The 12,758-nt window shown below is 42.0% G+C and overlaps 1 protein-coding gene across 1 annotated transcript in view; it reads left to right on the forward strand.

The window, feature by feature from the left end:
• Positions 1-10,895, forward strand: part of CCDC88C (coiled-coil domain containing 88C) — a 94,331-nt gene extending 83,436 nt beyond the window's left edge. The window contains exons 26-30 of the mRNA XM_054161908.1: positions 3,276-3,455; positions 3,840-3,908; positions 5,014-5,082; positions 5,856-6,154; positions 8,572-10,895. Of these exons, the coding sequence (XP_054017883.1) occupies positions 3,276-3,455; positions 3,840-3,908; positions 5,014-5,082; positions 5,856-6,154; positions 8,572-9,585 (1,631 nt within the window). The 3' untranslated portion in view covers positions 9,586-10,895. The remainder of the gene's footprint in view (positions 1-3,275; positions 3,456-3,839; positions 3,909-5,013; positions 5,083-5,855; positions 6,155-8,571) is intronic.
• The last annotated feature ends 1,863 nt before the right edge of the window (positions 10,896-12,758 follow it).

Here is a 12,758-nt window from a genome sequence, read left to right on the forward strand (position 1 = left end):
GGAGTGTGTCAAGCAAAGGGGGAGCAGCTCAGGAGGGTGAAATTGTTGTTACAGACTACTGCAAGTGTCTATCTGGATGATTTTTTTGTTTTGACTGAGTTTTATGTTTCCTTTCTTCATTCTAATTCTCAGAGGTTATTGATTTACTTAAAATAGAAATATATGTCTTGGATCATCCATATGATTCCACGAGATATTAAATGTTTAACATGCATCCAAAGTTCAACCTGGGAATTTGGGCTTAAGTTACTTGTGAACAAGGCCCATATGTAGTGCCAGAGATAACAGACTGTCCTGGGGGCTTCATTCTTTCTGATAGCGTATCAAACATGTTTATGCTGTACGGCTCAGTTGGTAGCACATAAGACCCTTAATGGGATAGGTCGTGAGTTCAAGCCTGCAGTGGGCAGTAGTGTCCTCCCTACTCTAGTCATGAGGTCTGTGGTGACAGGTTGGACTTGATGATCTTTGAGGTCTCTTCCAACCTTAGTGATACTGAATACTGATGAGCATCAGTGCTAAACTCTAGAAGGCATCTAGGAAATGGAGGTATATCATCACCAAGTAACATGGACACCTGGACACCGATTTCATTTTATTTGTGAAGTAAAAACATTTGGGGTAATCTTACAGAAGTTTCTTCATTGGTTTGCTTAAATTTTATGTATCCACATTAATCTGTGCATTAATCTGACTCAGATTAGTTATGCATTAATCAGTCCTCCAGATATGTGTGTTAGTCTTTGTTTAGCCTGTTTGTTTTTTACTGGCTGTGTAGTCTTTAACCTGTTTTTAGTGTGGTTTAAGATACTTTAAGTTTTAATTACAAGGGTTTTTTACTTTTTTTTCTTTTTCTTTTTGGGATACCTGGGTGATAACAATTTAGCTGCGCAGCGCAGAAAGATTGCCTTTTTGAGAAGCAAAGTCAAGGATAAAGAAAAGTCTCCTAAGTCTCCATCGAATCATCAGTCTCTCTCTAATCGGCTCCGGTTCTGGTCTTCTTCCGACATCCCATCCTCTCCTAATGAACCTCTTTCTTTCCTGGAATTGGGAGATTTCTAACACCTTCTCTTTAGCATTTATCTTAATTTATTTATTAAATTATTAAATTATTTTAAACAACAATAAAAGCCCCAACAAAATTCCCATGTGCCTTTAAAAGACCACACACCTTCATAGCAACACTCAGCATGTCTTTAAATACAAGCACAGAGTAGTGAACATGGACTTAAGTTTTCCTGTAGAAGACGAATCACTCTTGCACACTGTGGATCATTTCTTCAATGCAGCACATTTTTAGGGGACCTCATGGCATTCAGTCTGCGTATGTATATTGGCTGTGGTGCTTGTTCTAAGTGAAGTTGCTATGCGCTTCAATATTTTCTTGCAGTCACATACTTGCATCGTGTCCAGTTCGTGTCGAACTGATTTGCTGTTGCTATGCTTTCTATGGTGTTGCAGTCCTACTAAAATCTAAATCTAATATATGAGCAGTCTCAGATCCAGGAGATTTTCCCAATGTTCTGTGCCACTACATGCTAAAAAAGGCAGGGTTTTTAGCATCGTTGTCTGCTTTTCAGTAGCTCAGCTTTGAATATAGAGTGGAAGCTACTGGGAAAATTATTCTCTGCAAAATATCTTTGACGTTTGCATTCAGACTTGTTTAGCAGGTTTCACACTTGCAGCTATGAAAATTCATCTTGAATTGAGCTGAAGTTTCAGTTTCTGATGCTTCAGTTTTGACAGGTTTATTTTTTTTTTTGAAGAATAAAGTAGATTCCCAGTCTTAAGATTAGGACTAACCTTCATCATGGATTTGTTGCCCAGAACTCTTAATGCCTGATAGTCGCACCCTGATGATTTTGAAATGAATGCCTGGGTCCAGTCCCCACTCTGTTAGAGAAATGTGTGCAGCATGGGCAATACACTACAAGAACCTCAGCAGAAGCTGAAAGCTCTCCTCTTCCTTTCTTATTCTAAGGAGTGGCTTTCTGTGGCACAACCAAGTACACTGGCACACCTATTTTGGGATTTGTAGAGAACCTTTGTCTCCAGGGCAATTAGTAATTCTATAAAATTCTATACAGTCTATGCAAGGTGTTAACTGCATCTACAAATTCGACTGGAAATACAATTGCCTGTCAAGCTTTAGTTAGTCATTGCCCTTACAGGCATGCTATGAACTTCAGTATTGAGAGAAATTGGCATCCCTGTACTATGGAGCCCTCACAGACTCTGAGAGAGGCACTGTTTCTGAAGTCAGCTTCCAGGTGTCATCTGAGATGGCAGTAACTTAGTTTCTCTAATACAACTTGGCTGCTGCTCTGTGCTTTGAACTAACTGTCTGCCCATTGTCTTGGCTAATTGGGTTGTTTGACCACTGCAGTCTGCTGTGTTTTTAGCATGTAGTTTCTATTACCTAAGCAGGTGCTTCATATATATATAAAACCCTAGAATTTTCATCTCATCCAGGGTATTTTCTGTAACTTCTATTTTTATGTGTGCCTTAAACAGCTGTGTTCACATTCCAAGAAATCAATTAACCTACCTCATCACTAGAAAAGGTCTCTTCAGCTTTCTGAATCTAAATAATTTTCTGGCAGGGTTTTGGTTTTTTGTGGGTTTTGGTGTTTGTTTTTTTTTTTTTCTTCTTCTTTTTTTCATTCTCATGCCAAGATCCCAGGACTTCCACTTAAAATCTTGCATAAGAACATCATAAGAGCAGCAGAGTTTTAACCTTGTAGAGGCTAAGCTCTTGCACCACAGCAAAGATCTAAACCTGAAAAAAAATAGCTTATTGTGTAGATCATGCTAGATAATTTCCAAATCAGCATTATTTCTCTTTGAATAAGAGCATGACAGCTGTCACTCTTTCCTTATTCTATTTTATTACTGAAGTAAGTGCTTATAAAATGTACCTGCAAGGAATAATGTTAACGAGAATTTCACACCTCACTTATCTTTTCTACATTCATGTCTTTGCTCCTTTTCTTCCTCCTTTCATGGTGACTGTTGCATGTATAATATCAACCCTCCCACTGGCACTAAGCAGCCCTTGTCACTCCCACACTTTATAGAGAGCACACATGACTGTAAAATTGGTGGCAGAAATTTGCTATCCAATACTGAACTGTTTATGCAGAAGCTTGCAAAACTGGCGCCTCTGTTGTGCAGTTTCTTTGTGCCTGCTTGTCATGTTTGTATGGGCAGATGAATACAAGTCTTCTAAAGCTATTTTTCATTTACTTGGATTTATTTACCTCTCTCCCCCTCAGTGCTAACGGACCTAAAGCAGAAGCGGAATTCCCATCATGGAGGCAGCAATGATAATGCTGAAGTCTCAGCAGACTCTGCGACAAAACACTGTGCGGAACTGGGTCCCAGAACTTACTCAACCTCAGCTATTCATCTGCACACTTCCACCCCCATCTCCAGACTCCAGAGCAGACCAAAAGGTATGCAGAGCAGTTCATAGACCAGCTCTTAGTACAAATCAGGCTACTTTGTAGTTCCTGCTTGGGTGAAACATGACTTCTGCTATCACTGAAGTACAAGATCAGAACACTAGTGTTTTCATTATGACTTTATCTGCTCAGTGGTTGAATTGATTAGATAGAGCATTTCCTTAGTCTCTTAATGTTATCAACTTGGATGTCAGCTCTCCCATGGTTCTCTGCTCAGTGGTTCACAGCTGTGGTTAGAAGGTGGCTGCTCTCCCAGTCTATAAAAGCCTCTTGATCCCTGCAGTTTTTTACACTGCTAAAATGTGTTGGAGACTAACCTGAAGGATTGACCTTCCTGTGTGTAATATTGGCTTCTAAGTCTTTTGTTCTTTCCAGGTTATAATTCAGAAGATAATCTATGTGAACAGTCCCCTGAGGTAGAGTTTGCAAACACCAGACAGCACGGTAAGATTGTGGCATGTGCTCTAAACCTTTACCTTGACTTGCAGTATTGTATCTATGTGAACTGTCCTTGAGTGTCAGAGGGAACTGAGGTTATTCAGTCCGGAGGAGAGGAGGCTGAGGGGAGGCCTTACGACTCTACAGCTACCTAGAATGAGGTTGGACAAGGAGGGGGCGAGCCTCTTTTCCTGATGACAAGCGACAGGACTAGAGGAAATGGTTCAAGCTGCAGCAGGGTGGGGATTAGGTTGGATATTAAGAAATATTTCTTCACTGAAATGGTTCTCAAATTTTGGAATGGTCTGCCCAGGGCAGTGGTGGAGTCATCATCCCTGAGAATGTTCAAGTGGCGTGTGGACCTGGCACTTAGGGACATAGTTTAGTGTGGACCCTTCAGTACTGGGTTGAAAGTTGGACCGGATGATCTTTGAGGTCTCTTCCAAACAGATATATTCTGTGATTCTGTGACAGATATATTCTGTGATTCTGTGACAGGTGTAGTAAGAATACGGTTTTGGAATGTGGGGCTAAGTACTTATATTTTTCTGTTGAGAAGCTTTTAAGGGACTTTTTCAGAAGACAACATTTTAAAGACAGTGTTGCCTTGTCCCAGCATTTTTCTGAGCGATGTTCAATTCCTTCCTCAAGGGAGTGAATCAGCGATAAAATAAAAAAGGTGTGGATGCACAGCAGGACACCAGTCCAGCACTGCCTGCTTTGAGTTTTGTGGAAGATGTGATTAGCAGGCTGGTTACCAGCTCTTTCCAAAGAAGCGAACTGAGACTGCAACTTAGTTTTGAAATTCTTCAGTATTTACATTACTTTGTTTACAGTTGCTGTAAAAGCAGCACCCAGAACATACTTCTTGTGTGCCAAAAATAAGCGAGAAAAACAAGATGGATCCTGAGCAGCTTGACTTGAAAAATTAAAAGTGGTTTCTACTCTGTCCAGACTTTTGCATCCTGTGTATATAACATAGTTGTTAATGTTTCCAAAGTGACTTAGTTGCCCAGGTCATATTTTCAGAAGGCAGACTGCAGCCAAGTCTTTTAGAGAATCAGAGGGAATGTAAGAACTGTTTGTTCAATGCTTGTTTTGTGTTTTTCAGTGTCCAGGCCAAACAGTTTGGAGAGCAGTAGAAATGCTTCCAGCAGTAGTTCCCCTCTCAATTTGAAAGGTAAAGCTTTTACAACTGAGTTCTGACAAACAGGAAGTGAAATTCCATGAAACTGTGTTCAAAATGCCATTTTCCTTTCAATTAAGTTCCAGGACTGTTGTTTTGAAATTGTAACAATTATGCAATCTGGACATGACTGTCTTGGGAATCAAAACTGTTGGCAAGAAGTCTTTTTCTAAGATTGATTCTGGCAAGGGGTGGCTTCTAAGGCAGGCAGTCTAGTTTTGTCTCAGTCTGACTGGCATCATATCGTGGGAAGTATCAGGCCACTCTTAGACTCCTTTTACAACAAATCTCTGCCGTTCTTACTCTGTACATAGCTTGTGTATGTGCTCTAGAGGTTTGGTTTTGCTGGAATTATGCGTCCTTCAAGGATGCCAGGAGACCTGGCACTGTGGAATAACCCGCTTTGTGCTTTCCCACTGCCAGGTTTGGGTTCTCAGATCACACACAGCCAAAACTGGGAGATCTTGTAGTGGCGCAGAGGTGGTGAAGGGGCCCTCTTACTGTCATGTGTTATTCCTATTCTTTGCACAAGTAGTTAAGCTTTTTTAACACAGGGGTTTCAAAGTGTGCACTGTGAAGACATTTATTAGTCCAGATTTTTGAAAATTCTGACTGCCCTGAGTTGTATGAGAGATGAAAGTAAGGTAAAAAAAGCCACCTAGTCTCTGTGGAATTGGCCCTTGATAAAGTTCCTACTTCGGTCAGAAATCTACTGAAAATGAGGGAGGAAGAGCCATGTCTTTAATGATATTTATGCTTCTCTTCAGGTTCCTTAGATCATATCCATGGTAGAACTGAAAGTCTCAGCAGTGAAGATACGATGCCAAGCAGAGAGGCACCAGCCTTGCTCCGAGACACCTATCCATTTCACTCCACTTCTGTCTTAAGCCCTAGCAGTAGGCATGAGTCGTCCTCCCACAGGAATGGTTTGGTCTCTTATGATACACCTCAGAAAAGTGCTTCATCCCAGTCTTACACAGACAGACAACGGTCTGCCTCACCTGGCAGTGAGATAGTAACTTTGCAACAGTTCTTGGAAGAGAGCAACAGGCTGTCCCCACAAAATGTAAGTAAATAGAGATAGCCTATCTCAGATGTCAAAAAAACTGCTCAAAGCTGATCCGGGGGAATGAGGGCATAGGGAAACAAGGAAGGAGAAGAAGCTCCCTGTTCATATGTGTGAAACTTGGAGAATTATCGGATCTTCAAAAGTAAGTGAAACAGTTTGAACAACTAAGGCAAGGTTAACTTCTATACAGTACCCTGCTAATTTATTTTGGTGTATAATCTATGACAAGTCAGGCAGATAATTCATTGCAAACACAATGTCTTGAACTGCTGGGACTTTTAATATTAAATGCTTGTTGTCTAGGATTTTGTGTTGTATCACCAGTTCTAAGCGCCAGGTATTTTTCCTTGGGAATCAATGTTGTCTGTGTAATTATCAGCTGCTAAATCTGTAATTAGAAATTAAATCTAACAGTACTTTTCAATTGAAGTGCAAAATATTAAGTTGTTAAAACCATCTCCTAATCTGGAAAAACCATTTGAGAGAATATTTTTCTTATCAATGAAGTCCTTGATGCTTTTGCCATGCTGCATGTTCGTGTGCTGACTGGCACTGCTCTGTTGGTTTAATGACTGCAAGAATATGCTGCAGAACAAACTGCTTTGTCAGAAATGAAATGTTTGTTTTCTAGATGACATTTGTCTTTTACTGCTCAGACATGCTATACAGCAGTGAGGTGGTTCAGTGCTGAGCATGTTAATCTGTTAAGAACAAGTCACTGATAGTGTAAGTGAACAGATGTTTCTGTTTTCATGAATGCCTTGGTAACAGTATTGAAATCAACAGAGCTGCACCACTTAATGGCATCTGGTCCTTGGATTTTAGAGCAATATTTAAACACACCTCCTATTCCCTTGTTATCCTAAATACTATGCATAGCTTTTAGAGATGTTTAAAATTTCAACTTTACCATTTTGTCTGTAACTACCTGACCATGTTTCTGTTTTCACTTACTCTGTCATCCTCATTCCTTTTCATTGTCAGTGCAGTTTAAATGAGAGCAAAATGATTCAATGTCACCAGTTTCTGTTAGAAGCTGATGTACTGCATCCCTCTTGTTAGTCCCTATGTCCTTCCCTCTGTCAGGAACCTTTGCAGTCACTCAAATTGGTCCTTGGTCATTCATGTCCTGAGAACATGAGGCGCAGGACAGGCAGGAGAATCAGGAGATCTGCTTCAGTCTGTATCTCCAGGCCATCTATTGTTCTTGCTGTGAAGACAATATCTCCCAACTTACCAGAGCTTTTGCTAGCATATTAATACCTAGAAGCATACTGTAACTCTTAGCTATTATTTTAAAGGCTGCCAGATCACTTGTATTAATTGCTCATGAAGTGTTTCCAGTGCTTGTTCAGAAACATGCGTGGTTTGGAGGAGAAGTCATTCTGTAACCTTAGCGTGCGCAGCAGAAGTTTGAAGTGAAGCTAAAAATAACCCAAACTCTTTAGCATTTAGTTGAGCATAGAAATCTTCCCACTGCACTGTTATCATTGATGATGTTCACTTGTAGCATATGAGTTTTATTACTGGAAGAAACAGCTGGAACACTAGTAAAGTGAATGTATTAAGTGTTAACATATAGTGCCTAGAGAAGAGTAAAGAAATGCACTCTGTGAGCTTGTTTCAGCAAGTTTTTTTGCAGATGGTGTCTCTTGACTATTTTGAACACTCTTCATGCTAATAGTCCAATGACTGTTTACCAAGTATCACTGGTTTTGGATTGCATGCACTATTCCTCATGAAGAGAATCAGTGTATATTTTTTTTTGTACTGCCATATTAATTCTCTGACTTGAAATTTTCAAGTGAATTATAGGGAAGCAATTAATTTCTCCATTTTTGTAATGATTTTTGGGGTACATTTCACTACATTGTACACACTGCCTTTAAGGCATGTAGTGTGTTGACTGGGAGAGGTGACAGGAATCCATGGAGAAGAAACAAACCTTTCCTGTAATGTTAGCACATCTCCCCAAGGTATTCTCATCCCTGAAGTTAACACAAGAGTATTACCCAGGTGAACTTTTTCCGGAAGATGGCAGACAATCATTGATACCTGCTGATACCAATGGATGTCAGTAATGTGATATTGATGTTACAGTGACAGTGACTGCTGTGAAAGGAAGCAGAAGAGTTCTTGCCCAGGTTGCAAGTGAGAAAATGTGTAAAATTTAAGACAATCTTGCAAACAAGACTATCATGATCTAATTATGAGTATGTTACTTCTTGAGGAGGATTTATACCCATATTTGTCTTTTGTTGCCCAATTTCAATATAAAAATCTGTGGTTGTATTTGAGTTGAATCAAGTGGGAAGGGAGATAGTTGTGGGGTTTTTTTCAGACAAAGCTCTGCATTTTTCTTTAAACAAAAAGTTTTGTCATTAATGTAGCATGTGTGTATTTTTTTACACCAGGACACCTCCAGTAACAGAGATGACTTGCTCAGCGATTATTTTAGGAAAGTAAATGAGCCTTCAGCTCCTGGGAACCTGCTGGTTCAGCCATGCAGAAAGGAGGCTGCTAAGATGCCCACGAATATTGTTGCTCCAACTGTTAAGATGACTGTCACCAACGAGGAAGGAAGAATGGCTAAGCCTGGAAATTACATGAAGCCAAACCTCAGACAAGTTGAACCTGAGCCTCTGGCAAGCTCACAAGGGTCCCTTAAGCTTCCTCACACACCACAGCACCAGCCTGCCAGTGGGATGCGGCAGGTGGCACAGCCTCAGCAGCCTGGAACCATGAGCAAGAGGAGCACATCACTGAGCAGGGCATTTAGCTTGGCTTCTGCTGATCTCCTTAGAGCTGCTGGCCCAGAGTCATGCAGGCAGGAGAGCCCCCAGAAGCCAGCAGCAGACCTGTGTGGGGGCAAGGATGCTGTCAGTCAGACCTCTAAGGCTTCTGTGCCAATGAGCTCACAGACAACCTTAAGAGAGAGGCCACAGTCTGCGAAGGTGGCAGGTTCCTTCCAAGGCGTTGATTCCCGTTGTCGGCAGCTTGATGCCAGGCGTCTTTCCCTGGCCCCACCGAAGGATGAGAGGCCACTCTCCTTCCATCAGTTCTCTGCCTCACCCACTGCATCTACCAGCAATCTGAATGTGCAACAACAGGAGCATGTGAGCCCTGGGCAACACTACTCACCTGCATCACACACTCACTCTAAAGTCAAACCCAAACCAGCCCTTCATACTGGAGAGGTGGCCACAGTGGCCCCTGTCAGAGCTGTGTCCAGCAGCACCGAGGGAAATACTTCTCTAGGGCAAGGCCCTGGTGATGTTCTACTTACCAAGTGCCAGGGTAAGCTGCCAGAAGGCGGTGCTGGGGCTATAGAGGAGCCCATGAGAGGAGGCAGCTCCAGCAGCACTCCTGGGTCTTCAGATCCACAGGGAGATCAGCAGACAGTTTGGTATGAGTATGGGTGTGTGTAACCTATAAGCACAGCAAGTAGTATGTGTGCTTGACATTGCTGATGTCCAGGGAGCATTTGGCTAGACACTGTGCCAGGTCTAAAGTGGCACCATCTGCATGATATTCTGAGTGTTCTCTGGGTACTGTTTTCTAGGTGCAAAAAGCATGATTAATTAAAACAAGAAGCAAAACTCCATCCCTTTTTTTGACACTACTGTGCCTAAAATAAAGTGGAAGCCTGACCTAATCTCACAACAGGCTTGCACCCAGTTTGTTCAGGTGCTGAGCGTTCCCTACTCCAGGAGAAGATTAGCAGAGCCCTCTGTCATTGCTGCACTGTGCACCCCTTCTACCTGCATTAAAGAAGTTTCACAGATTGTGTGTATGCTGAACTGAGCCCTCCACCACTGATAAGTAACTTAACCATATGAAAAAAGGTCATGTAAAAGCCAAACATCTTCCCCAAAGACAGAACCAGCCACTTGGCTTGCATAGCCTAAAGAGAAACCTGAAGAACAAAAGTGTGTGTCTTTAGCCATGGATCAGTTAAAATCGATTGTTATTGCCAGAGCCACATTTTATAGAGATAACACATGTAGACTTCAAGGGTTACATCTTTACCTTCCATGCTGGGGCTGTCTATATAGAGAAGCCAGTGTCATTACCACGCTGTCTTCGCTACAGCTGCAGTTCAGTGGATCCTTGACTCCACAAGCCAAGTGGTGTTGCCTTTTGAAACTTGTTTTATCTTTTATGCAAACACTGGAGCTTTCAGGGTAGATGCCATTTAATTTGCAAAGGTGGCATCTCATGTACAAAATTGTCTCGTATGTGTGTGTATATAAGAAGTTCAAGTACTGTATAGGAGTGCTGTGTAAATTGTATAATTACAGCCTTGCGTGCACAACAGCCCACATCCTAAGTGACATGTGGGATTTTGTCTCTTAGAAGTCCTTGTTTATGTCTTCAAGAACTTTACCCAATACAGAAAGCAAAATACTTTTGTATACATGTGAAAGAGATACTTTAAAAAAATCTATTTATGTGCAAAGAAATTCCTTGTATGTTTCTGTCCAGTGTCAGCAGCTCCTTATGTATATATGATCAAATGTGTACCTTTAATTCTATTTCATATTTGTAAAGCTGTTTTTCTTGCAATAGACTAAATCCTTCAAAAGAAAAAAAAGCCCACCAAAAGAAACCCCACAAACATAAAACTTGGTTTGCTGGTTCTGATCTAGTCTAGTAAAAGCTGTAACCGATTCAGCTGAGGATGTTTTGTTATCTAGTATGTAGTAATCTCATTCTGGAAACAACAAAATTGTTCATAATAAAGATTCCACTAAAATAGATGGATGGTGAACTTTTTCCCACCCACCCTCTCCCGTGGGGGGAGAACCCAACCCATGATTCATGGTGCTGGATGTAGAAGATCATCTGCCATGGCTTTGTGTAAGCCCTCAGTATAGATTTGCATCACTGTGGGCAACACAAGGGGCATCGGAAAGCTTTCCATTTAATTGTAACCTTTTTACCAAAGACTGTAGGAGGATTGGTCATGCAAGTGAAGTCACTTCCAGCTGACTGTAGCATCAAACCATTAGATTTTAATGCTTTTCTGACCATTTCAGGCAGGAATGCTGTCGGTTTTGACCATCTTATCATACAGTCTTATTTTGTGGTTAACACTCAGGATGCCTTACAAAAGTGAGAAATTACTGGTCTTTGAACATGAAGAGAATGGTAAAAGAAACATTCTGGTTTCTCTGCTGCTTTAATTGCAAACCATAGTTTTGAAAAGTTTGAAAATTGTGTGCAATACAACAATTTTAGAACCTGCCCCATGGTTTTGGCGAGTGAAAATTCTTCCAGCAATTCCCTCTCAATGTTCATCCTTGGCTAGGTAAGTAAAGGTAAGAGACTGGTGCTTCTCCCTTGTTTCAGCTCCTTTTTGGAGGCATGTGCTTGACTTTTCTGCAGGTGGGACTGCCAAGGAAATGATTGGGAGTTAAAATTACTGTAGATATGCTTTTGCTGTGAATGCCTGTCCAGTTACTTTTACTTGTCATTTTCTGAGTTATCTACAATTATTTACTATCAATTCCTAGTGAGTTTGACTAAAAATGTACTTCATACTTACGTAGTGCCTTTCAGGTGTGGGATAATGTTAAATGCAGGCATTGTACATGGAGCAGCTGTTGAAGCACACAGTGTGCTTTCTGATGAGGACATTGAGGAAAATTTTGGTGCCTCTCCTGTCGTGGCAAGTGCAGTCATTTTGCACTCTGCTTAATTAATTGTTTTCAGCTCTTCTTTGACAGATGTGGTGGCTCTCAAGTCACCATTCTCTCCTGTGTGCTGGAGCATCAAGTGAGAAATGGGGTGGGTGGGAGAACAAGAGTGGCCTGCAACTAAGGTGCTGCTGCTCTCTGCCTTTCTAGGATGCCCAAAGCAGTCATCAGAAGGATAAACGGGCATTTTGGTGTGTCAAAACTAACATGTGAGAGAAGTCAATTGCCTTCAGAGACAGTAATCAGCAAATGCTTCTGCCTTTATGCTGCTGGAGCTGGGCCAGTATCATTCCTATGAGGTACTGGCTTGCATGAGCTGCCGGAGTACGTTTTCCTGTGAGGGAGAAGTGGGAGGGGGCAAGAGCTAACTATCAGGCCATTTCAAGCTTCTCAGTTCCTTAGAAGAAGAGGAACTACGACCAAACGGTCCGTTTCGATTTGCCTGAGTTCAAAGGCTACTGCAGTCTGCCGTGCCGTGTAGGGCCGGGGGAGGAGGGCGCCTGGAGTGCCAGCAGCAGGCTGGCGAGATGCTGGCTGCAGCTGTGCGCCGGTGGCTGTGCGCCGGGGAGAAGGTGCAGCTCTGTAGGAGCCCTAGGCCCTAGCGTGTGGGCTTTTCCCAGCTCTGCATGGCCGAGGGCCGCAGGATGTTGCCATTTCCTGATTTGGTGGGGGAGCAGGTGCTCCCCGGGACTGCTGATTGTGTGTGCTAAATAGTGCCGTGCACGGTGCTGGACGTGAGGCTTCAAGTAATGTTTCAGTGTTGGAGTGCCTCAGTTTGTGTAAATGGATCATTGATTCTCTAGATGGTGTTTTCTATTTGAGGGCAGATTTTTGAAGGGGATCCCACCCCAAAGAGGCTGACAAGTTACCAGCAGGTTTCTGAGCAAGGCCTTTGGCGCCCA

Source organism: Dryobates pubescens, chromosome 5 (genome assembly GCF_014839835.1).
Source record: "Dryobates pubescens isolate bDryPub1 chromosome 5, bDryPub1.pri, whole genome shotgun sequence".
In the NCBI taxonomy this organism is placed as follows: domain Eukaryota; kingdom Metazoa; phylum Chordata; class Aves; order Piciformes; family Picidae; genus Dryobates; species Dryobates pubescens.